Source organism: Callithrix jacchus, chromosome 2 (assembly GCF_049354715.1).
Source record: "Callithrix jacchus isolate 240 chromosome 2, calJac240_pri, whole genome shotgun sequence".
Taxonomy (NCBI): Eukaryota; Metazoa; Chordata; class Mammalia; order Primates; family Cebidae; genus Callithrix; species Callithrix jacchus.
In genome coordinates, this window is record NC_133503.1 from 160,191,884 (window position 1) to 160,219,833 (window position 27,950).

The window sequence follows — 27,950 nt, forward strand, 5'->3', positions numbered from 1 at the left end:
GTGTGTAAAATGTGGCATTCAAGTCAGTTTAAAATGTAAATTTTCTAAGAAACATATTTAAGCAAAAAAAAATAGATATTAGTCTCAAATGAGCAAAATTTCTGATTAAAGTTTTAAGATGCTACAAGCAGCCCTGTTTTTTTCATTCTAAAGTATACACTATTGCAAAATATAAAGGCATGTGTTAATTCTACATGCTAAGCTTTCATGACTTTTATCCAGGTAACAAGGAGACCTCATGGCAGGGTGAAATGAGAACAGTTAGTTTTCTCTACACGTATTCTAGCTCTGTGACCTGGGCAATACTTTTCCTCTCTCTAAGCACAACTTCCTTCTTATGCATATGTGGAAGAAATCAAACAAAATTTAAGTTTATTGTTAGCTTATTTTCCCCCAGGAATATGTGAGATTAAATCTGCAAAGTTTCTTGCTCAAAATCGGGGCTTAATAAATCAGATTCTCATCCTCTTTCTACATCCCTAATTTGTAATCAAGTTAATTGCAATGTATTTTGAGGGCTGTATAGGGAGATCCAGAGATACAATTGAGGAAACAAATAGAAACATTTCTTTGAAAGGGAGGTAGAAAGGGCAGTCATTGGCAAGCTATGAAGATTTTTTTTTTCAGTTTGTTGACACTGTCCCTTGTGATAAAAAAGATGAATCCTCCAACAGACAAGAACAAATAGTAGTCTCCGTTTCTTTTCTTTCAGTTCCTTGGTTTAGTGTCCAATGATCTCAAATTCTATTGCTTTAAGAACCAGTCAGATAGCCTAATTGTAGGAGTAGCAAGATAGTGAATAGAGATGACGTTTTAAAAACTGTAACCAGTAGAAATATACATGCCATGTATAAAGGGATTCAGATTCAGATTTCTAAAAACCATTACTCTGAGGAAAATTTTTAAAAGCCAAGTGTATAGCTTTCAGTTTGCCACCTGACAATCAGCAAATGTCCATGTTAGTCTTTCAAAATGTATACAACTCAACAAAACAAATTGTTGGTTAATATCTAAATCTTCAAGGTTTGTTGTGATTCTAGATTTGTGCAAAGGTTAAAGTGGCTTCTCATAATCCATCAAAATCCCAATGTGGAGAGCCAGGCTGCCCTGAGATACCATAGTTTCTGCTCTTGCAAATATGTGGTTACTAGCAATCTACCTGACATCTACAAAATGAGGCAGCAATAATACCTAAGATATAGGGTTGTTGTGTGAATAAAATAGTATTTGTAAAACACTTAGACAATACCAGAAACCCAGCAAGAACTCAATAAATGTTGTCTTTTCTTTTTATTACATTCATTCTTAGAATTATCTTTGCCTCAAACAATTCTCTAAATGTATCCAACTGCTGTTTTGATTATAATGAATCCAAACTACTGAATTGGAAAGAAAAAGTGGGATATTTGGAGCACTTTTTAATAGGATTTTCTAGGAGATGAGATATTACATGGTATACATTTGTTTATATATATTTATTTGTTTCTAAAGTCAATATAGCATGGATGCCTTTTGAATGTCTATCTGATATAAGTTCTTAGAAGGAAGATCTTATATGCTCTGTATAGTCTAAAAATATGGGGTGTGTTGGAGTGTAGAAATTTAGCAATGTAACAGCAGCTCTATTTTGTTAAGATTACTCTATGATTCATTTGTGTAATGGTGGAAATTATATTTATAGCTAACATGCTTAAAACTTTTCGGAAATATACTGTTTAGAATAATAGTAATGTAAAATGGAGCTGAATTAGATGTTTCACAAAATGGAACTTTATACATTGATGTTTAAGTTAGCAATATAGAATTATAGTGCTAAAGGAACACTAAAGATTTGCTATTTTTTAATCATAGCTAAATGAGATATTGCTTAAAATTTCTGAAAGTCTCAGAGTATTTAGAATTCCATAATACAGATTTGTGATTAACATACATCCTTCTAGAAGCAATCTGAATATATCAAACCCATTTTTTTCTGGTAGTTATTAAAGTGAAAAAAAAAACAGGAAACAAATTAACTAAACAATTACAAGAAAAGATACTACTTAGAGTGAAAATGCAAAAGCCACAGATATGGAGAGGTATTTGCAGTGCATCTCCCCCAAAAAGGAATTCATGTCATGAGTACAAGAAGAACTCATAGCAGAGAAAAAGCAGGGAAACTCTTGATTGGGCACTTCATAAAACAGGATATTCACCTGTTCTTCCGAAAAGTTTAGGAAAATGTGGGTAATGAAGATACTCATGGGAAAATGAAAATTAAAATTACAATAAGAAAACAAACACAAATGCAAAAAGCTGAACAGTAAGGTATGTTCAATTACCCACCAATGGCTAAATGATAAAATCAAGTTTTGCCGAAGATATGGGACAACTGGAATGTCACATGTTGTTGAAATGAAAGAATAATAATAGAATCATCTAGGAAAACTTTTCTCAGCAACTATAGTGAAATATATGCTTATTCTACTATCCAGAAGTTCCAATATAAGGTATATACTCAAGAGAAATCAGTGCATAAGGCGCTTCAATAATGTTACTCTTGGCTTTTAATTTTTATTTCACATTTATTTTATTAGCCTAAAACTGAAAAGAACCTAAATGTCATGAAGAGTAGAATGGATAAATAAATTGCAGTATAACCATAAAATGAAATACAGCCTGAAATTTAAAAGAATCAAATTAACAGAATGGAGAGTAAAACAAGCAAGACACAAAAGACTACACAGTATGCAATCTCATTTATTTTGATTTCAAGAACAAGCAGAGCTACTCTGTTGTGATAGAAATCAAAATAGCTAAAACCTCTGGGTTGATTGAGATGAAACAACAGGAGCCTTCTGAGAAATGGTCTATATTTGGATCTGACAGGTTATACAGGTGCATATATTTGTAAAGAAATTACTTAAAATTTTTATACACTTAGGATTTGTTCACTTCATCTATGTTGTAACTTAAAAAAAATACTCCCTATACTGTAACTAAACAAAGAACATGAATAATCCTGTAATATTTTAGCAAAATAATGGGAAGGACTGCTGTAAGCAAAGATTTTTATGGCTAAAATAAATAGACATTATTTCAACCTAAGATCAAATAACAGAGTTCTTTATTGCTCTTTCATTCTTGTATTATGCTGTTTTATAATATATAAAATTCTATTTAAAATCTTAACACTACCATTTAGCAAGGTTACTGTTTGCCATATGAAAAGCATCCTCAACAGGGGGTTGCATAAGAAAAATCTTAACTCAAGTGTGTGCGTGAATGTTTTAGAAGCCTTAAACAACCATTCCATTTGGTTGAAAGGCAGATCACAGAAAAATATAACACAAATATTTCTATCTCATGTCATCTTTTAAGACACCTTCTTAATGAGTACAAATATATGTACACCTTGGGTTCCAATGTGGACTCTTCTGGATGACAAAGATTGTTTCTAACTTGAAATATTCAAGGAAATAGTTTGCAGCATTTCCCAAAGCATCTGAGCTTATTTACTTGTCTTCCCAGTGTTTATCTCCTAGCTAGAAATTTGAGAAAGGGGTTGATGAACTTTGAGGGCAAAAATTTGCTCCAGTTTCCAAGGTGATCAGTGTACTCTTCCTCTACAATTACTGCTCTGTCTGAACTTTTCCTCAGAGGAATAAACAGAGCTGTATATCTCCTGCATTTTCAATGAGAAATCTTATGCAAAGAATTCACCAAAATCACATTCTTGGCATTTCTTAAGTCAACACTTTTATATCGAACTGGTCCTTTTATGGGCAACAAATCCTCCATGGATTGTAACACTTACCCCACCATAATTATCAACAGTAAAGAAACAAATCCACTCTGGAGAACTTAATATTGTATAACTTCAAAATTATGTTATTTCTACATGGGTGTTTATACAAAATATTTATTATGACTTATTTTAACAAAACAAAATGTTACCCCAAATTATCAATTCCCTTCTTAGATGTTTAAGCAATTTTCTTGCATGAGCTGCTTGCAAATGTAACAAGGAATTGAATCAGCGTGTTTTAAATAGTAACATTTGAAATCCATCCTTTTGCTAGTGGGCAATGTGAGATGTTTTAAAATAAAAACCACATTGATACTATGTAAATTATGTAATAATATTTTTGGAGAGAGAATTTCTTTGGAACAACATTTTTGTGTCTCCCTCATTTTGATGTCTTTAATAAATGATGATATATTTCTAACCTTGAAATAAAAATAGATTTTTAACTTTCATTTTAAGTTCAGGGGTACATGTACAGGATGTGCAGGTTTGTTAAATAGAGAACATGGGGGTCCTTGGGGTTTGTTGTACAGATTATTTTATCACCCAGGTATTAACCCTAGTTTTTATTAGTTATTTTTCCTGATTCTAGTCCTCCTTTCACTCTCCCATAGGCCCCAGTATGTGTTGTTCCTTTCTGTATGTCCATGTGTTCTCATAATTTAGCTCCCACTTGTGAGAACATGAGGATTTTTGTTTCCATTCCTGAATTAATTTGCTAAGAATAATAGCCTCCAGTCCATCCATGTCCTTGCAAAAGACATTATCTTGTTCTTTTTTATGGCTGCATATTATTCCACACTGTATATTTACCACATTTTCTTTATCCAGTCATTCCTTGATGAGCATTTGGGTTGATTCCATGTCTTTGCTATTGTAAATTGTGCTACAATAAACATATACATGCATGTGTCTTTATAATAGAACAATGTATTTTCCTGTGGGCATATGCTCAGTAATAGGATTGCTGGGTCGAATGGTATTTCTGTCTCTAGGGCTTTGAGAAATCACCAGATCTTCCACAAGATCTGAACTAATTTACACTCAAATCAAGAGTGTGTATAAACGTTCCTTTTTATCCACAACATCACCAGCATCTGTTATTTTTTGACTTTTAAATGATAGCCATTATGATTGGTGTGAGATGGTATCTCATTGTGGTTTTGATTTATATGTCTCTAATCAGTGATGTTGAGCTATTTATCAGATGCTTGTTGGCCACGTGTATGTCTTCTTTTGAGAAGTGTCTGTTCATGTGTTTTGCCCACCTTTTAATGGGGTTGTTTGTATTTTTCTTGTAAATTAGTTTAAGTTCCTATAGATGCTAGATATTAGACATTTGTCAGATAAATAGTTCACAAAAATTTTCTCCCATTCTGTAGGTTTTCCATTTACTTTGTTGATAGTTTATTTTGCTGTGTAGAAGCTCTTTAGTTTTATTAGATCCCATTTGTCAATTTCTGCTTTTGTTTCAGTTGCTTTTGGGGTCATCATTATAAAATCTTTGCTTGTGCTTTTGTCCTTAATGGTATTGGCTAGGTTATCTTCCAAGGTTTTTATAGTTTTAGGTTTTACATTTAGTCTTGAGGCAGTAATAGCCTACCAACCAAAAAAACTTCCCAGGACCAAACGGATTCACAACTAAATTCTACCAGGAATACAAAGAAGAGCCAGTAGTATTCCTATTGAAAATATTTCCAGAAGATGGCGCTGGAGAAACTCAGGATTGCAGCTCCCAGTGAAAGCACAGAGGGTGAGTGGACACCACATTTCCAGATGGATCTTTATTGCCCACAGACCAGGAGATTCCCAGGTGTAGGAGACCCATGGGTCAGCCGGCGTGGCTGTTTCAGCCAGCACCGCAGCACAGCGGCACTCCATACAAAATACACTGGTCTGGTTGCCCTGTTAAACGGGCAATTGAAGATCTGGGAAGGCAGATTACCACATTCATCTGATTAAACGGGACTTAAACATAATGCCAGGCCAGGAGATTCCCAGGCAGCAACATTGTTTCAGCCGGCGCAGTGGGTCACCGCATGGGACATTACACAGATCCCGGCACCCTTTCAGCAGGAGACTGGAACACCTGGGAGAGAGTCAACCGTTCAACTTAAAAAAAAGAAAGGGCTCCAAGGCAGGGAGCCAGGTGATCAGGCTCGGCAGGTCCCACTCCCACAGTAACAAACAAACAAAAAACTGCAATTGGAAATGCTTGGGGTTGATAGTTTCACGGCAAGCACAGCTGAACCCAGGCCGGTGTAGCTTGGTGGGGGAGGGGCGTCACCATTACTGAGGCACTCCACCCCTATGGAGGTACTCTGCCATTGCTGACACAGCCTGCTGTTGCCGAGGCAACCCACCAAAACAGAGAGAGTCTGCCATTACAGAGGCGGGCCACCATCCCCATGGCAGTTCTAACCACACCCATATAAACAGGACTGCAGGGAATTAGACACGGCAGCAGGGCAGAGCCCACAGCAGCAGGGTGGACCCCAGAGCAGCTCAGTATAGCCTCTGAAGGCATGCAGTGACAAGACTGCCTCCTTGCTGGGCAGGACAGTGCAACGGATACTCATGAATAAAGCCCTAACTCCCTGGGACGGAGCACCTGAGGAAAAAAGGGGGTTTATGAATTTTGCTGCAGCAGACTTAAACTTACTTGCCTAGCAGCTCCGAATGAACAACGGAGCTCACAGCTCAGCACTTAAGCTCCTATAAAGTACAAACTGTCTCCTCAAGCAGCTCCCTGACCCCCGTATATCCAAAGAGTCACCTCACAAAGGACTGATCAGACTGACATTTGGCAGGCATCATCTGGAACAAAGATAGCAGAAGAAGAAACTGTTGCAACCCTTACTGTTCCACAGCTGCTACAGGTGTTCCCCAAGCAAGCAGGGCCTGGAGTGGACCTCAGCAGTCATACAGCAGAGGGGCCAGACTGTTAGAAGAAAAACTAAGAAACAGAAATACTTCATCATCAACAATCTGGACATCCACTCAGAGACCCAATCGGAAAGTCAGCAACTACTCAGACAACAGGAGGATAAATCCACAAAGATGGGAAGAAACCAGCACAAAAAGGAGGAAAACACCCAAAACCAGAACACCTCGCCTCCTACAAGGGACCACAACTCCTCACCAGCAAGGGAACAAAGCTGGATGGAGAAGGAGTGTGATGAAATGACAAAATAAAACTTCAGAAGGTGGATAATGAGAAACTTCTATGAGCTAAAAGAACATGTTCTAAATCAATGCAAAGAAACTAAGAACCTTGAACAAAGATTTGAGGAAATGATAACAAGAATGGACAACTTAGAGAGAAATATGAGTGAATTGATGGACTGAAAAATACAACACGAGAACTTCGTGAAACATGCACAAGTTTCAACAGCTGAATTGACCAAGAAGAAGAAAGGATATCAGAGATCAAAGATCAATTCAATGAAATAAAACAAGAAGGCCAGATAAGAGAAAAAAGTGCAAAAAGGAATGAACAGAGTCTCCAAGAAATGTGGGACTATGTGAAGAGACCTAATCTACATTTCATAGGTATACCTGAATGTGACAAAGAGAATGAATCCAAGCTGGAAAATACTCTTCAGGATATTATCCAGGAAAATTCCCCCAACCTAGCAAGGCAGGCCAATATTCAAGTGCAGGAAATACAGAGAACACCACAAAGATATTCCACAAGAAGAGCAACCCCAAGGCACATAATTGTCAGATTCACCAGGGTTGAAATGAAGGAGAAAATGCTAAGGGCAGTCAGAGAGAATGGTTGGGTCACCCACAAACGGAAGCCCATCAGACTCACAGCAGATCTCTTGGCAGAAACCCTACAGGCCAGAACAGAGTGGGGGCCAATATTCAACATCCTTCAACCCAGAATTTCATATCCAGCCAAACTGAGCTTTATAAGTGAAAGAAAAATAAAATCCCTTGTGAACAAGCAAGTACTCAGAGACTTTGTCACCAACAGGCCTGCTTTACAAGAGCTCCTGAAAGAGGCACTACACATAGAAAGGAACAACCAGTACCAGCCACTCCAAAAACATATTAAATGCTAAAGAGCATCAACAAAATGAAGAATCTGCATCAACTAACGGGCAAAACAGCCAGCTAGCATCAAAATGGCAGTATCAAATTCACACATAACAATATTAACCCTAAATGTAAATGGGCTAAATGCACCAATCAAAAGACACAGACTGGCAAATTGGATAAAAAGCTAAAACTCATCGTTGTGTTGTATCCAGGAAATGCATCTCATAAGCAAGGACACACAAAGGCTCAAAATAAAGGGATGGAGGAAGATTTACCAAGCAAATGGAGAGCAAAAAAAATGCAGGAGTTGCAATTCCCATCTCTGACAAAATAGACTTTAAAACAACAAAAATCAAAAGTGACAAAGAAGGACATAACATAATGGTAAAAGGATCAATACAACAAGAAGTGCTAACGATCCTAAATATATACGGACCCAATACAAGAGAACCCAGATATATAAGGCAAATTCTTCATGACTTACGAAGAGACTTAGACTCCCACACAATAATAGTGGGAGACTTTAACACTCCACTGTCAATATTAGACAGATCAACCAGACAGAAAATTAACAAGGATATCCAGGACTTGAACTCAGACCTGGAACAAGCAAACCTGATAGATATTTACAGAACTCTCCACCCCAAATCCAGAGAATATACATTCTTCACAGCACCACATCACACCTACTCTAAAATTAACCACATAATTTGAAGTAAATCACTCCTCAGTAAATGCAAAACAACTGAAATCATAACAAACAGTCTCAGACCATAGTGCAATCAAGTTAGAACTCAGAATTCAGAAACTAACTCAGAACCACACAGCTTCATGGAAACTGAACAACTGGCTCTTGAATGTTGACTGGATAAACAATGAGAAGGCAGAAATAAGGAAGTTCTTCAAAACCAATGAGAACAAAGGCACAACATACCAGAATTTCTGTGACACATTTAAAGCAGTCTTTAGAGGAAAATATATAGCAATAAGTGCCCATATGAGAAGACTGGAAAGATCCAAAATTGACACCCTATCATCAAAATTGAAAGAGATAGAGGAGCAAGATAAAAAAAAAAACTCAAAACCTAGCAGAAAACAAGAAATAACTAAGATCAGAGCAGAACTGAAGGAGATAGAGACATGAAAAACCCTTCAAAAAAATCAATAAATCAATAAAATAGGCAGACCACTGGCCAGATTAATAAAAAAGAAAAGAGAGAATAACCAAATAGATGCAATAAAAAACGATAAGGGGAAATCACCACAGATCCCAGAGAAATTCAAAACATCATCAGAGAATATTACAAACAACTCTATGCACATAAACTAGTAAACCTGGAAGAAATTGATAGATTCCTGGACACTTGTGTCCTTCCAAGCCTAAGCCAGGAGGAAGTCGAAACTATGAATAGACCAATAACAAGGTCTGAAGTTGAGGCAGCAATGAAGAGCCTACCTCACAAAAAAAGTCCAGGTCCGGATGGGTTCACAGCCGAATTCTACCAGACACACAAAGAGGAACTGGTACCATTCCTTCTGAAACTATTCCAAATAATCCAAAAAGAGGGAATCCTTCCCGAATCATTCTATGAAACCAAAATTATCCGGATACCAAAACCCAGCAGAGACTCAACAAGAAAAGAAAACTTCAGGCCAATATCCATGGTGAACAAAGACACAAAAATCTTCAAAAAATACTGGCAAGCCAATTGCAACAGCACATCAAAAAGCTTATCCACCATAATCAAGTAGGATTCATCCTGCGGATGCAAGGCTGGTTCAACATACACAAATCTATAATTGTAATTCACCACATAAACAGACCCAAAAACAAAAAACCACATGATTATCTCAATTGACAGAGAAGGCCTTTGACAAAATTCAACAGCCCTTTATGCTAAAAACCCTCAATAAACTCGATATCGATGGAACATATCTCAAAGTAATAAAATCTCTTTATGACAAACAAACAGCCAATATCATACTGAATGGGCAAAAACTGGAAGCATTCCCTTTGAAATCTGGCACTAGACAAGGATGCCCTCTTTCACCACTCCTATTCAATATAGTTCTGGAAGTTCTAGCCAGAGCAATCAGGCAAGAAAAAGAAATAAAGGGTATTCAAACAGGAAAGGAGGAAGCCAAATTGTCTCTATTTGCAGACGACATGATAGTATATCTAGAAGACCCCATCGTCTCAGCCCAAAAATTCCTGAAACTGATAAGCAACTTTAGCAAAGTCTTTGGATAGAAAATCAATGTGCAAAAATCACAAGCATTCCTATACTCCAATAACAGACTGAAAGAGAGCCATATCAACAACAAACTGCCATTCACAATTGCTACAAAAAGAATAAAATACCTAGGAATACAACGAACAAGGAACATAAATGACCTCTTTAAGGAGAACTACAAACCACTGCTCAACGAAATAAGAGAGGACACAAACAGCTGGAGAAACATTCCATGTTCATGGTTAGGAAGAATCAATATCGTAAAAATGTCCATACTGCCAAAAGTAATTTACAGATTCAACACTATCCCCGTCAAGCTACCAATGACCTTCTTCACAAAACTGGAAAAAAACACCTTAAACTTCATATGGAACCAAAAGAGAACCCGCATAGCCAAGTCAATTCTAAGCAAAAAGAACACAGCAGGAGGCATCACACTATCGGACTTCAAGCTATACTACAAGGCTACAGTAATCAAAACAGCATGGTACCAGTACCAGACAGAGATACAGACCAATGGAACAGAACAGAAGCATTGGAGGCAACACAACATATCTACAACCATACAATCTTGGATAAACCTGACAAAAACAAGCATTGGGAAAAGGATTTTCTGTTTAATAAATGGTGTTGGGAAAACTGGCTAGCCATGTGCAGAAAGCAGAAACTGTACCCCTTCCTGACACCTTACACTAAAATTAACTCCAGATGGATTAAAAACTTAAACATAAGACCTAACACCATAAAAACCCTAGAAGAAAATCTAGGCAAAACCATTCAAGACATAGGAGTAGGCAAGGACTTCATGACCAAAACACCAAAAGCATTGGCAACAAAAGCCAAAATAGACAAATGGGACCTAATCAAACTCCACAGATTCTGCATGGCAAAAGAAACAGTCATTAGAGTGAATCGGCAACCAACAGAATGGGAAAAAATTTTTGCAGTTTACCCATCTGACAAAGGGCTGATATTCAGAATTTACAAAGAATTCAAATAGATTTACAAGAAAAAAACCAAACAAACCCATTCAAAAATGGGCAAAGGATATGAACAGTCACTTTACAAAAGAAGACATACATGAGGCCAACAAACATATGAAAAAATGCTCATCATCACTGGTCATCAGAGACATACAAATCAGAACTACATTGAGATACCATCTCACGCCAGTTAGAATGGCGATCATTAAAAAATCTGGAGACAACAGATGCTGGAGAGGATGTGGAGAAATAGGAACACTTTTACACTGCTGGTGGGAGTGTAAATTCGTTCAACCATTGTGGAAGGCAGTATGGCGATTCTTCAAGGACCTAGAAATAGAAATTCCATTTGACCCAGAAATCCCATTACTGGGTATATATCCAGAGGACTATACATCGTTCTACTATAAGGACACATGCACACGAATGTTCATTGCAGCACTGTTTACAATAGCAAAGACCTGGAACCAATCCAAATGCCCATCGATTATAGACTGGACTGGGAAAATGTGGCACATATACACCATGGAATATTATGCAGCAATCAAAAACAATGAGTTCGTGTCCTTTGTGGGGACATGGATGAATCTGGAGAACGTCATTCTCAGCAAACTGACACAACAGAAAATAAAACACCGCATGTTCTCACTTATAGGCGGGTGATGAACAATGAGAACACATGGACACAGGGAGGGGAGCACTACACACTGGGGTCTATTGTGTGGAATAGGGGAGGGACAGCAGGGGGGGAGTTGGGAAGGGATAGCATGGGGAGAAATGCCAGATGTGGGTGAAGGGGAGGAAGGCAGCAAATCACACTGCCACATGTGTACCTATCCAACTATCTTGCATGTTCTGCACATGTACCCCAAAACCTAAAATGCAATAAGAAAAAGAAAAAGGGCTGGGCGTGGTGGCTCAAGCCTGTAATCCCAGCACTTTGGGAGGCTGAGACGGGTGGATCACGAGGTCGAGAGATCGAGACCATCCTGGTCAACATGGTGAAACCCCGTCTCTACTAAAAATACAAAAAATTAGCTGGGCATGGTGGTGTGTGCCTGTAATCTCAGCTACTCGGGAGGCTGAGGCAGGAGAATTGCCTGAACCAAGGAGGCGGAGGTTGTGGTGAGCCGAGATCGCGCCATTGCACTCCAGCCTGGGTAACAAGAGCAAAACTCCATCTCAAAAAAAAAAAAAAAGAAAAGAAAAAGAAAAAGAAAATATTCCCAAAAAATTGAAAAGAATTTTCCCTAACTTATTCTATTTGGGAAGCATCATCCTGATACCAAAACCTGGCAAAGAAACAACAAAAAAAGAAAACTTCTGCCCAATATCATTGATGAACATCGATACAAAATCCTCAATAAAATACTGTCAAACTGAATCTATCAGCACATCAAAAAGCTTAACCACCGCAATCAAGTAGGGTTCATCCCTGAGATACAAGGTTGGTGCTGCATCCACAAATCAATCAATGTGATTCATCACATAAACAGAACTGAAGACAAAAACCACATGATTATCTTAATAGATGCAGAAAAGAATTTTGATAAAATCCAATGTCTCTTCATGTCAATAAATGAGGTATTGAAGGAACATACCTCAAAATAAAAGAGCAATAGATGACAAACCCACAGCTAACATCATACTAAATTGTCAAAAGCTGGAAGTATTCCCTTTGAAACCCAGCACCAGACTAGGATATGTTCTTTTACCACTCCAATTTGACATAGTATTGGAAGTTCTGGCCACAGCAATTAGGCAAGAGAACTAAATAAAGCCCATCCAAATAAGAAGAGAGGAAGTCAAGCTATCCTTGTTTGCAGATGACATGATCCCATGTCTAGAAAACTTCATCATCTCAGCCCAAAAGCTTCCTAAGCTGATAAGCAATTTCAGTAAAGTCTCAGAATGCAAAATCAATGTATAAAAATTGTGTTAGCATTCCTGTACACCAACAACAGTCAAGCCAAGAGCCAAATCTTGGAAGACCTCCCATTCACAATTGCCACAAAAGGGGTAAAATAACTAGGAATACAGCTGACAAGGGAAGTGAAGGATCTCTACAACAAGAGTACAAAACACTACTCGAAGAAATCATGGGTGATACAAACAAATGGAAAAACATTCCATGCTCATGGAAGAATCAATTTTAAAATTTTTTTTAAAAACATTTTTAAAACAATTGTTTTAAAAAAACAATGTTTAAAAACAATTTTAAAATGCATATGGAACCAAAAACAAGCCCAAATAGCCAAGACAATCCTAAGCAAACAGAACAAAGCTGGAGGCATCATGCTACCCAACTTCAAACTATACTATAGGGCTACAGTAACCAAAACAGCATGGTACCAGTACAAGAACAGACTCATAGACCAATGGAATGGAATATAGAAATAATTACAGATTTTGTGTTTGTAAAGAAAAACTTAATAGAAATATATGAGATTGAAAATGCATGATATATATATATATATACACACACACAATTTGTCTTCTTGACAGACTACAATTTTGAACTCCACAGAAATATAAACAGACACATTCCAGGCCTGCTGTTTATACTCAAACTGAACTATAATATGATTGTTTTCAAGTATGTACTAAAATTAACTTTTAAATGAGGTAACTTGAAGAAAATACGCTTTACATACTATGACAAAATATCATATTTATATCGACTGTGAAGAGTGGTAATTACATCTTTAATAAGCTTTTTATTTTAGAATAATTTTATGTTTGCAGATGTCTTAATTCATTTTACATTGCTAAAAATGAATACCTGAGGCTGAGTTATTTATAAAGAAGTTTATTTGTCTCATGATTCAGCAGCCTGTACAAGATGCATGGCACCAGCATCTGCTTCTAGTGAGGACCTCAGGAAGTATTCATTCATGGTGGAAGGGGAAGGAGAGCCTGCATGTCACACGATGAGAGAGGACAAGAGAGAGTAGGCGCCAGGATCTCTTTAACAATCAGCTCTCATAAGAATTAATAGAGTAAGAACTCACTCATTACTCAAGGACAACACCAAATCATTCATGTGGGCTCTTCTCTCCTATGACTGAGACACCTCCTCCCATACCTCCAACATTGGGTCAAATTCCAGCATGAGACTTGGAGTTCCAAGCATCCAGACGATATCAGCAGAAAAGTTTCAAAAATAGTATGGAGAATTCCCATATACCTCACATACAATTTCCCATTTTTAATACTTTACGTTAGTATGCTATGTTTGTAGTAACTATGGTTGTGACTCAACATTGATACATTATTATTAAGTTCAAACATTATTCAGATTCCCTTAGTTTTATTTAAAGTCCTTTTTTTCTGTCCTAGGATCCCATCCAGGAAACCACATTATGGTAAATTGTCGTGTCTCCTTGTCTCAGACAGTTTGTTCCAAATGTCCTTATTTTTTATTATCTTGACCATCTTGAGGAGCACTGGCCAAATATTATATAGAATTTTCCTGAATTTGGGTGTGCTGATGCTTTTGTCATGATTAACTGGGATTAAGGGTTTGGTGTAGGAATGCCACAAAGGTAAAATGCCCTTCTGATTACATTATACCAAGAATACATGCTACTGACATGATTTAGCACTGTTGATGTTAACATTGATCATCTGCCTGAGGTGGGGTTTTTCATGTTTCTCTACTGTGAAGTTACTCCTTTTCCCCTTTTACCTTATTGTATTCTTTGAAGGAAGTCCCCATGCTCAACAGAGGGAAGGAAGGAAGATGGAGTCTCAGTTGTAAAAAGAAGACTCCCTCCCTCCCTCTTTTCCTTCTCTCATCCCTTTCTTCCTTCCTTCTCTTCCTCTCTTTCTTTCTTCCTTACTTCCTCCCTCCCCTCCTTATTTCATCTTTCATCCCTTCCTTGTTTCCTTCCCACCTGCTCCCCCCTTCCTTCCTCCCCTCCTTCATTTCTTCCTTCTCCACTGCTTCCTTTACATGCGTGCAACTTTATTGAATACTTACTAATTGCTGAACATTGTTATAGACCCACACACTATACATCAACGAATATTATCATAAATTGCCCTAGATACTGTTAATCACGGAGTCAACTGTGTATTTTGGCTTGAATAATGCTGCACCAAATACCACGTTTAATATCTTTCTCTTGTCTTTGCTTTTATGTTCACTTTCTGATTGTTGTTGGTCATTTGTAATATTTTATCATCTTCCATGAAGCTCCACTATTACAGACATTGCTGTGCTTTGCTAAATTCACAAGATATTGTTGAGGATGAAACACTTCTTCCATGGTAGATCCAAAATGTTGTGCCTTCTCTATCAGCTGGAATTCTTCATCTATCCTGGATGGTATTAGGTCATTTTATGAAGTAAGATCATAGAAACCTTCTTTCTGAGTCTTAGAATTGATGCATCTGTATGGCACATTTCCCCAAGGCATAAGATACACTTATCAGACTCTTGTTAATACTACAATTCTTTGTGCCTTCTTTCTACCTCTTAGCAGAGGTGTCCAATTTCTATTCCTTTTAAACAAGGTTACAAATGCTATCTCAATCTTTTGTGAGGCAAATCATTGGTAAGGAAATTTCTGAGAAGTGGCTTTGTGGCAAAATATAGATTTCCACCGTCTAGTCTGTATCACATAACTGATTTGCATGATTAAAAATTTTTAGTTTCATTTTTCTATTTTCACCCATAGAGATAACAATATGTCTAATCTTGACCAGAATCCACAGAATGAAATCAAACATACAGATCTCCTATTTTAGAATTGGCCTGATCCTGGAATAAAACAAACAAGTCAAGAAAAGGCAAATATGTCTTCTCAGCCCATAACTTGCAATGAAAACCCAAGAGTCTTTTTAAAAAAGTGATTTTCTGATTCTAGCCGACACCAATCGAAATTTATAATTTTAGATTAGAGTCTCCTTTGTGTAACCCTTCTCTGAACTATTCATAGTCCTCACACTAATGTGAATGACACTAACAAAAATATATATATATCAAAATGCTTTTGCCTGACAGCTGGACCCTTGTTTTAGAATTCCCACCAGTAGGTACAAGTTAGATTGTTCATCACAATGGAGCACAGAAGCAGCAATGTCATATCTAATAGAAAGTGATATGGCTTTCTTTCTTCATAAATAAAAGATAAAATGAAGAACAGAGTGTGTTCACATTTTAGAAGTTCTGGTTTCATATACACAGAAATTAATAAATGGGAAGTTACAAAAGTTGAGACTTTTATATATTGAATTAACATTTATTGAATATTTAATATTTTCTTATACTATACTAGGTGCTGGAAATACAAAATTTCTACACAAAAATAAAACACAATCCTGACTTTGATGTAATGTACATTACAAGAATTTATGCATTTTTGTATCTAACTTTAAAATGCGATGTTATGCTATATATATTTTTTTAAATTTCAGCATGTTTTTCTTCCAGATATGATTAATATCTCTCTTAATATTTCTTTACTCTCGACATCTTTAGGAGATAGTCAACTTCAACTGTCGGAAACTGGTGGCTACAATGCCTCTATTTGCTAACGCGGATCCTAATTTTGTGACTGCCATGCTGAGCAAGTTGAGATTTGAGGTGTTTCAACCTGGAGATTATATCATTCGAGAAGGAGCCGTGGGTAAAAAAATGTATTTCATTCAACACGGCGTTGCTGGTGTCATTACAAAATCCAGTAAAGAAATGAAGCTGACAGATGGCTCTTACTTTGGAGGTTAGTAAAAAAGATGCAACTAAGATTAAATCTAAACTGCTTGAGATTTGTGTCTTTAATAATTTTTTAGATGTCAGAATGTTGTTTTGCTTATTTTGAATGTGAACCTGTGTGTGAATTCTGATCTAAGTATCTTTAACAGAATGTTTTCACATTTCAGAGTCACAGGCTCAATGTATGTGCATTTATTACCACATTGGTTGAGGTACTATTTCAACCTCTTTATCTGGCACTAAATAATGGGAGTTTATGTCAGTCAGAAAGCATAATTTTCTCCTACACAAAAGTTCCAGGAGGGTTGGCAGGCTTTCTCTACAACATCTTTTAATGACCTAGATTCCATCCATCCACTGAAGTGTTTCGTTTCATTTTGTCATTTCCACAAGGCTGATTCCTCTCCACCATGTTTTGATATGGCCCATATAATGGGCAGAAGTAATAGAAGAAATTAAAAACTAACAGGTTCTCTTTAGATATGCCCACTGCCCAGAAATTGCAAAAATCATTGCTATTCACATAGGATTGCCCAGACTTATAAATAACGTTACGTTTCTCTTTGTATCTGTACCCTCAGCATGACGACTACTAACACATGATTTTTAATGAAATATTGGTGGCATTGGATCTACTTTTGGAGCCACCTATAATTGAGTAAGACTTTATAACATTAAATTAATGACCATACTTTTCTTCTAATAAATGGTGTCTTTTTTTTTTTACAATCTTTAAACATAAAAGTGCCTATTTCTTTTTGTTTGCCCTACAAATTCATAACAGAAGTCATAATGTAAATCAAACAATTAAACTTAGTGTTTCAGTAATATCTTACTTAGTGCTTGTCAAGAACTTAATGTTTATGTCCCCTGCAATTCATATGTTGAAACTGTAGTCCCAAATGTGATGATGTTGGAGGTGGGACCTCTGGAAGTTAATTAGGTCATGAGAGTGGAGCCCTCATGAATAGGATTAGTGCCCTTTATTTGTTCATTGTTATACTGCTAATAAAGATATACCCGAGACTAGGTAATTTATAAAGAAAGAGAATTTTAATGGACTCACAGTTCCACATAGCTGGGGAGGCCTCACAATCATGGTGGGAGGCAAAGGAGAAGCAGAGGCATGTCTTACATGGTGGCAGGCAAGAGCATGGAGAACTGCCCTTTATAAAACCATCAGATCTCACGAGACCTAATCACTATCACAAGAACAGTGCTGGAAAACCTGCCTCCATGATTCTTCCCACCAGATCCCTCCCACTGTACTTGGGAAGCTACAATTGAAGATGAGATTTGGGTGGGGATACAGCCAAACTATATCATGCCCCAATATAAAGAGGCAGAGACCAGGCAGCTTCTTTTCTACCATGAGAGAATACAAAGAGGGCAGTATATAACCTAGAAGAGGGCCCTCATCAGAACCTGACCATGCTGGCACCCAGAACTTGAACTTCAAAGCTCCAGAACTGTAAGAATAGATTTCTATTGTCCATAAGCTACCTACTCTATCATAATTTGTTACCCCATTTTAAATGAACTAATACAGTGCTGAATAGAACAGCAAATTCCTTTGGCATCACTTCTTTATCTGTCCCTGGGTATTTTCTCTCCAGCCTCCCATTTGACTTTTGAGTCTCACTACAACTTTGCCGACTAAAATGTTCTTGCCCTGCTTCAGCAGATCTATTCATCCTCTGCCACACTCTGGTGTGATTAATGAGCTAACATTAATAAAGTACTTTGAGTTCCTTGGATAACGTTGTGCAAACTATTATTCTGTTGTGTTACTTTATTTAAGGATATTATGCCCCATTGTATTTGTGGAGTCTGGGAGAGAAAGTGACATAAATGTCTCTGAGAAGGTACACCTCAACAAAGTATGCAAGTATAACTGCATAAAAGCAACCAGGCTTCAAAATTTTATTTTTAATATACTTTCATTCTCCACTCACCTTTTTTTATTCTGTATTCTTAGCCCAGAGTAAAGTGAGGTAAAGTAATACCATCTTACTATATGAACAATAAATGTTAGATTGTGAGGCATTAAGCATACATTTGGAAACAATTTAAAAATCTTTCAGTTTCTAAGTCATATTTTTATCCTAGTTAATATATCTATGGGAAAAATAATGGCCAGGCTTTTTATCATTGTTAAATATTTAGGTTTAAAATATTCTTAAGCTGTATTGTATAAATGCCCCCCCAACAAAACACAATTTGTGAATAATGGACTGATGTTAGGAATCTGCTTTGTGTATAGGTTCATTTGGAAGGCAATGATATCCTGCAGTTACTTTCTGTGCTTCATTGCTGGTTGTGGACAGATGGCTGGTTTCTCACTGTGTTCTCATTTCAACTCTGTCTCTAGCTTGCTCCTTTCCCATGTGGCCTTCCCCCTGTGCTAATAACAGAAGCTTTTTATTCTGTGCCCAGGTTTTACTTACTCTTAAATTTAGGCCCTCCCTTTGAGTCTCAAGGTCCAAATTGCTACAACTGTGCAACAGTACCAGGAATCTCCCTACTAAACTATGCACTATATGCAACTCACAAGTTATGTCTGGGGAACTTAAGCATGAGTTCATGCCTTATTCTTTCTCGTAATATTGCAAATTAAATTACCAAATTCTATATTTATGATCAAAACTGTAAAAGGATTAGGAAGCACTATGATGTGGCAGTGTGCTCAGCATCCAAAGAGCCAGGCTCTAGTTTCCTCTCTGTAGATAGGACCTACCTTGTTTAACACTCAAGGGCTCAGAATCATCATGTGTCAAATGAGATTAAGACAGACACTTTCTACAGCCCCTTTCAGACCGATGATTATGTTAGAATGGGGCTCTTGAAGGCTGTATTTCTTTTTGCCAGATTGTTTGTCATAAAACATCCAAAATGTCTTCTGTTTATTCTAGAGTCCACAGTATTTTTAAAGAAAGGCTGTATTTCATTTGTAGTATTATCACTGTGAGTGTTTTCAAGGCCAGCCACTTAGCATTTTAAAAAGAAATGGAGGTAGGTAAGATTTGTGATGATTCATGCTCTGGTGGTTAAAAATTAACTACCACTGTTTTTCATGGATAGTGAAAAAAAGTAGAAATTGTCAGACCTTGAGCTGTGAAACTCCTTGAAATGTGGTGGGAGATGAGAGGATACTGGTTAAGAGCATAGGTGATAGAGCTGCACCCTGAGATGCTGTTGGAGCTTGGAAAAGACATAGAACTTCCCCAAGAACATTTCCTAATCTGTAAAACTGGAATAATAGTAATTCCCACCTCATTAGGTTTGCTTAGAAGATGAAATGATTTAACATTTCTAAAATAGCTAGAGCCATACCTGGCAGAGTCTCTGCTATGATGACAGGCGTTAACAGAAGCAAAAGGGCCAGTGTAGTATATACAGCAGGAGATGCATGTAAAAGACAGTACTGGGGCATTATTGATTCAGGACTCATGTCAAGTGAATCAACACTGGAGATCTAATTGTTAATTTGTATTTCTCCTGAATCTGTGTTAGTCTTAATCTTATAGCAATGAAAATCACTATCAATGTGTGTGTGTCAGGGGATGGGGAAGTAGGGGTGGAATAAATAATCATGGCAGCTTTTTCAAACTAAAGATAACTTCAACTCTGAAAATTCTAGTCTCCTCACTATAAACAGAACTGAATTGTGAGCACACACATAAGAAATCATACTCTAGGATTTAATAAAATTCACATTCTTCAAACAACTCATTCTTAATGTGCCAGATGTTATCCTAATCAACGTGTATTATATAACTCAGTTATATTAAAATAACTACAAACATAATCTTTGTCATTTTTGGTATGTTTTTCATGTGCTTTACAAGTAAAATGGAAGACACATGTTTGTCAAGCACTAAATTATTCATAACATTTTTTAAAATTTAGAATTAGAAGGAGCTTATTCATTATCTAATGATCTTATATGAATGAGGAGCCCGAGAAATGCTTGTGGCTAGAGGCTGGTGGTGACAGGGCTGGAACTTTCACACACAGGTCACTGCTCTTCCTATAGTAACAGAGAAATTTTCTGAAAGTTGTTATCAATAATTTTACTCTGTAGTATTTCAGAAAATAAGGTTTCTTTATGCTTCTATTGAATTATAAAACATATCACACACACACACACACACACACCTTCTAGCCTATTGCTAAATAATACGAATTTACTAATTCTAAGCATGCTTTAAATAAGTATGACTGTTCTGACCTATCTATTATCCATGGAGACACTTCTCCATGGCTGAATTTACTTAGATGGGAAGAATAAAATTGCCAGTCAGAATAGTTCAGCAAAATATAATAAAGTGAAAAGAGTTTAGTCACTTTCAATTGCATTTCATCACCAATTTTGCAGTGTATATTAAACTTATATTATTAGTATGTCCTTAGCAAATTTAAAATGCCAGAAGTAATTTAAAAAATGTCTTTGTACCTCATGCCATGTTACAAGAGAAACACATCAACACCACCTTAATGTTTTAACGGTATGCAATGAGTAGTTCCTTTTGCTTGGATATGTGTTTTTACCCCAAAGAAATGAATATAGTCTCAAAAGATGTGTCTAATATTTTCAATACTAACAAGTTAATTGACAATCACTCACACAAATACAGTCATACTGGACATGAGTGAGAAAGGTGAAGACTAAAATACATTAGACACTTCATAGAAATAGCCTTTAAAATCTTAATTGCATTCATCTTACAATGCAATGGTTCACCTATTAATTTAGTATTATTTATTTATCCTCTCATTGTAAAGATTTGAAATATGTTAAAAGTTCTTCTTATCTTGACGTTCACAGGATACTTGTTATTATAGAGCCACCACCAACGCTTCCTGCCTCAAGAAACTGGAAATTTTTGGTCTAATACTTCTTAAACACTTAAATCATTTTTACATAATAATATTTGTAGTTGTACATGTACTATTATACCATGGAGGAGAGAAAGGATACAATGTTTGTACTTATAATTTCTAATAAGGTATGTGTTTTTAAACTATGTAAGTAGGGAGAGATAACATTATTATCATCATCAATTTGCCACTGCAAGAAGACACACAAAAAATTATTCTCCTATATTTTGTCTCCTGTATCTGTCACCTTTTGAGAAAAAAAATTATCTAAATAAATGTTAATTTTCAGTTTCTGAGAATCTTAGAACCTTGGTTTTAGTTCCTTAACTAGGTAGTTCTTTAAAAACTTAAATTTTCCTTTCGTATATCTCCCCAAACAATAAAGAAATTTTATCAGAGGAGATGAGGAAGTGATGGCAAGCATCTGATGATTTGTTTATAAGATAGTCATAAGGTGCTGCAGAACACATCCTAGGTGATTTCTGAATCATTCATGTGTCACAGTTACCATGTTTTTGCATAAATGTAGATCTCTGCTTCCTGCGGTTCTGCTGGAGGGTATGGATAGTTTTAGGAAATAAAATTCAACATGCCTGCCCTCATTTGGTGGAACATCTTTAAGTCAAGACCTTTTTTCATTAAAATCATGAAGAGGACAGGAACTGGTGGTAATTGATACTGGCTACATTTTTCAGATAACAATCTTGAAATCTTTCTCAGGGACCATGGAAAAGAATAAGATGCCAAAATATAAATATCTTTAATAACTCAGGGCTGAAAATAGTCAGTAAAAATGTTTAATTGAAATACCCTTCCAAATGAAATTTATTGCTTTGAAAGTGTCTTAAGTCTATAGGACCTCAGAAATACCTGAGAATAAACCTAATTCCCACCAGCTTCCAACTCAGAAATCTTTGATATAAGAAGAGTGAAAATGAGAATGAGAAATGGCAACAGAAGATGTGAAATTGTATTTCCAGCCCAGAGAATAACATTTTAGAAAGATATTTTGGATTTATTGTTCAATTATCTATGTGCATTGGCCCACTTGTGCCTAAACAAAATGTTCAAGGCCCTAAGAGTACCCGCCCTACATCTGAGCTGAGTTGTAAAAATTGAACCGGAGTGTGTCAAGGAAAAGTTGAGATGGAGATGGCAAATTGAAGGAAAGTGTGAACTGTTTTAAAGAAAGAAATTATATGGAGCTACTTCTACTTCTTCACCTCAGGAAACTCATTTCTGATGATCTAAAATCTCTCCAGCTCATTCCAAAGTGAAGCATGACCCTAATGTAGACTTAGAAAATGGATTTTAAAGTAGCATCTCCCCCACCATTATGAAATAGAAACGTGTAGAAGTTCCGCTTAGAATTTAATAGAGTTAAGAGTTGACCTACATTGTTTTTTCCACATTAAATAGACCCATCTCTCTTATGGTACATAGGAAGGAGGAAGAAACACTTAGAAAAGAGAAATAAATCTCTTGTCCATATCTCCAAATTAATGACTGTGACTTCAAATGATTCTCAGGCTTAACAGTTGGATTTGAAGGTCTCTCCTCTTCTGTAAAGAAAAACTGCCATATGGCCTACATTGTGGTCTTAACATTTACACAACAATTTAATATGCCTGGTTCGTGATGAAATACCAGCTCCCGACTGGGAAATTAAAGCAGCATTCAGCTCCTCTCAGCAAGAAGTCTGCAGTTTGATATATTCTATAAACTGGATTCTGCACTAGCCAAGGGAAAGAGGATTGACATAGTTAGAAAACACAGTTGGACTTGTTAAAACAAGCGTTTCAGTGCACAGATGCTAAGTCTCTTTGGAGTTATGCATTGGATGATTTTCCTTCTACTTAGCTATTAGCTAAATATATTTTTGTTTCATTTCCTCTTAATTTTCATCTTTACTGCAATTTATATAAATGCAATCATTTACCCCTAAGATATTTCAAAACTGTTTGTTAGGAAAGAAAGGGCTTACAGTGTATTAAAATATTCTCCATTTATAATGAGTGCCATTTTATTTATTTTTTTAACTTTTATTTTCATGTCAGGGTTACACACACAGGTTTGTTACATAGGTAAATTCATGTCATGGGGATTGGTTATACAGAATATTTCATCACCCAGGTACCAAGCATAGTCCCCAATTGTTATCCTTTCTGCTCCTCCCCTCTACTCTCCATCCTCTAGTAGGCCCCAGCGTCTGTTCCCTTCTTTGTGTTCATGAGTTCTCATAATTTAGCTTCCATTTACAAGTGAGAACATGACGTTTTTGGTTTTCTGTTTCTTCATTAGTTTGCTAAGGATACTAACCTCCAGTTTCATTCATGTACCCACAGAAGATATGATCCCATTCATTTTTATGGCTGCATAGCATTCTATGGTATCTGTGTGCCATATTTTCTTTATCCAATTTGTCATTTGTAGTATTTGATTCCACGTTTTTGCTATTGTGAATAGTGCTGTAGTCAACATATGCATGTATGTGCCTTTACAGTAGAATGACTTATATTCCTCTTGATGTATATACCCTGTGATGGAATAGCTGGGTCCAATGGTATTTCTATTTTTAGCTCTTTGGGGAATTACTGTACTGCTTTCCACAATGGTTGAACTAATTTACACTTCCACCAACAGTGTATAAGTATTTCCTTTCTTCCACAACCTCACATACATCTGTAATTTTTTTACTTTTTAATGATAGCCATTCTGACTGGTGTGAGAAGATATCTCATTATGGTTTTCATTTGTATTTGTCTAATGATCTGTGATATTGAGCTTTTCTCATATGATTGTTGGCCACATGTATGTCTTATGTTGCTTGTTTTTCTCATAAATTTGTTTAAGTTCCTTGTAGATGCTGGATACATAGTCAGATACATAGTTTGCAAAAATTGCCTCCCACTCTGTAGGTTGTCTGTTATTCTGTTGATAGTTTACTTTGCTGTGCAGAAGCTCCTAAGGTTAATTAGATCCCATTTTTCAGTTGTTGCTTTTGTTGTAATTGCTTTTGGCATCTTTGTCATGAAATCTTTGCCCATTCCTATGTCAAGAATGGTATTTGGCTTGTTTCCAGGGTTTTTATAGTTGTAGATTTTACATTTAAGGCTTTAATCCATCTTGAGTTAATTTTGTATATGGTATGAGGAAGGGATCCAGTTTTAATCTTCTGTGTATGGCTAGTCAGTTATCCTGGCACCATTAATTGAATAGAGAGTCTCTTCGCATTGCTTGTGTTTGTCAGCTTTGTCAGAGATCAGATGGTCACAGGTGTGTGGTCTTATTTCTGGGTTCTCTATTCTATTCCATAGATCTATATGTCTGTTTTGTACCAGTACCTTGCTGTTATTATATCCCTGTTTGCAGATGACATGATTCCATATCTAGAAAACCCCATAATCTTGGTTCAAAAGTTGCTTGAGCTGATAAACAACCTCAGCAACATTTCAGGATACAAAAATCAATATACGAAAATCTCTAGCATTCTTATATACCAAAAATAGCCAATCTGAGAGCCAAAACAAGAAAGTAATCTCTGCTGGGCGTGGTGGCTCATGCCTGTGATCCCAGCATTTTGGGAGGTCTAGGTAGCCAGATTACAATGTCAGGAGTTCCAGGCCAGCCTGGCCAATATGGTGAAACCCTGTCTCTACTAAAAATACAAACATTAGCTAGGCATGGTAGCGGATACCTGTAGTCCCAGCTACTTGGGAGGCTGGGGCAGGAGAATTGCTTGAATCTGGGAGGCAGAGGTTGCAGTAAGCCAAGATCATGCCCTGCACTCCAGCCTGAGTGAGACAGCAAGACTCTGTCCACCCCCCAAAGAAAGAAGAAAAAGAAAGCAATCCCATTCAAAATTGCTGCAAAAATAAAAAAAGTACCCAGGAATATAGCAAACCAGAGAGGTGAAAGATCTCTACAATGAGAATTACAAAACACTGCTCATAGAAATCAGATAAGACACAAACAAATGGAAAAGCATCCCATACTCATGGATAGGAAGAATCAATATCATTAAAATGGTCATACTGCCCAATGCTATTGCTATCAAACTACCAATGAGTGTGATTTTAATCAATCCAATTCACTATTGTTCAAGGTAGCATTTTGGAATAAGGATGCCCTCACACAGATTGAGAATTAAATGCTGGTTCTTCTACCAACTAGTTACTTGGTTCAAATTCTGGTTCTTCTACTAACTAGTTAATCAAATTCTGTTAACATGAGTGCAGTAGTATGTAAAATGAGGATAATAATCCCTTATAGGGAAGATATAAGGAAGAAATAATGATTAACTTTTTTTAAAAAGATCACGTTAAACCTGGCCATTATAACGTCCAGAATTCTTATAGAGGTCCATGTCGCCTATGTGTGCTCATATCCTAATTGTCAATTAAGCTATAAAAACAAATACTCTTGATAGAATGACTTCAACTCTCTCTGCTGAGGTAAGAACCATTTCTCCCAGATGGTAGACAGATACGGTCCATCATTAAACTTTTATGTAGAAGAACAAAGGAGGCCACAGAAAAACTTACCCAGCAAGAACTTTGCCTGTGAGAACCACAATAAAAACAAAAGACAAACTTCTGACCCTAAAACTGATATCCAGCCCTGTTTACCACATGTATATTTTAACATATTAATGTTAGGCTAACCCAGTAGTCTGACATTGAAAAGAAACATATGAACCCATAAAAGATAACAATTATTAATATATATGTCATCTCCATCTATTATTATAAAAAGCCACTTTTGATAGTTGTATTCCTAAAACCCAGTGGGAAGGCTGCTGCAGGTCTGTGTTGGAGTTTTCACTGATCTATGATAAAATCAGTAATATAAAAAAATGTAGTGAGTTATTATGTATAAGTTGATTTAACTGCATTGTCCTTTATTCTGGGTTTGTTTTTTATTCTGAGATTATTCTTGCTATTTCTATATTAACATCTTTTTTTTCTCCTATGCACTGATGGTGATGGTGGATCGTTGGTGATTTCGTTTTTCTCATTTTCCTTATGTCCGCACCTGAACAAAAATGTACCAATGTTTTCATGGTACTAATTGAACAAATTTTTAAAATATGTTACTAGCACCTAAATATATTATAACACTTCATTTATTAAATTATTCATTAGTTCTCCAGTAAAACATATTGAATAAGTGAAAAGCATCAGCACTGTTGTAGGTAAGTGCAATAAAGTAGTGAAGAGGAAAAACGTTGTTCTTCCCTATGCAGTTTACATTTTAATTGAGAGAAACAGACTATAATCAAGGAAATAAATCAATAAAATCATTTTTATTGCAAATGCATTGAAAAAATAAAACCGTTTCTGGATAAGAGTTTTCCATGAATAGGTATTGTACCAGATGTGTACTCTTTTTGATTGTACTAGCCTGATTTAGATACCCATCCATTTCGTGAAACTTGTCATTTCATCAACAATAGGCATGTTGCTGAGGATATTGCCCATTATATTATAAAGTGGCTTACTATAAGGATTCAATAATTTTTTAATGTATAGAGTTTATCCTGAGAAAGGTTTTAAAAAAATTTTTGGAGGCAGAAAGTTGATAGCAGAAAATGTGTCTTTGTGATATCTGAGAGTAAAGTTGGAGACACATTTTTTTGCCCTTTTATTTCTCATTTTGCCCCTCACTTATTTTTAAAATGCTTTCTAGAAGTATGCCACCTGTCCTTACCACCATTTGAAAAATCAAATCTCACATTGGTTGGTACTTTGTTCCTATGCAGGTTGTAAGGCATACTTTTTGAAATCTCCTGACTAAGGCAAATCTATACTATTAGCAGTTATTTCTATTTTGTATTTTTGTAATTTTTATTATTAAATTTTTAAATCTTATGGGTACATAGTAGATATATATATTTATGAGGTACATGAGATGTTTTGATACATGTATGAAATGTGAAATAAGCACATTGTGGATAATGGGGTATCCATCCCCTCATGTATTTATCCTTTGAGCTACAAAGAATGAAGTATTTTCTGTCTTTAATCTCTATTATACTTTGATATATAAAATGTAAAAATCACTGCCCATAGATATCTGGTGTATAATTTGTGTTATAAATAGTATTAAAATGTTCAAAAAGAGTCTACCTGTTCTTGAGGCTTTGTTAATTCTTGTGAAACTGAATTCCTTGTTTTATCATCTGTGACCCCCAGTGCTGCTGAGTTGTTAGTTAGATAGATAGATAGATATAAATGGGTGGATGCATAGATAGATGAAAGGTAGATAGAGATAAAGATAGATGATATAGATATAGATAT

At 36.2% G+C, this 27,950-nt stretch overlaps 1 protein-coding gene across 1 annotated transcript in view; it reads left to right on the forward strand.

Annotated features, from left to right (window-relative positions):
* Positions 1–27,950, forward strand: part of HCN1 (hyperpolarization activated cyclic nucleotide gated potassium channel 1) — a 382,069-nt gene that overhangs the window by 328,210 nt on the left and 25,909 nt on the right. The window contains exon 6 of the mRNA XM_002744995.6: positions 16,537–16,777. Coding sequence (XP_002745041.3) covers positions 16,537–16,777 — 241 coding nt within the window. The remainder of the gene's footprint in view (positions 1–16,536; positions 16,778–27,950) is intronic.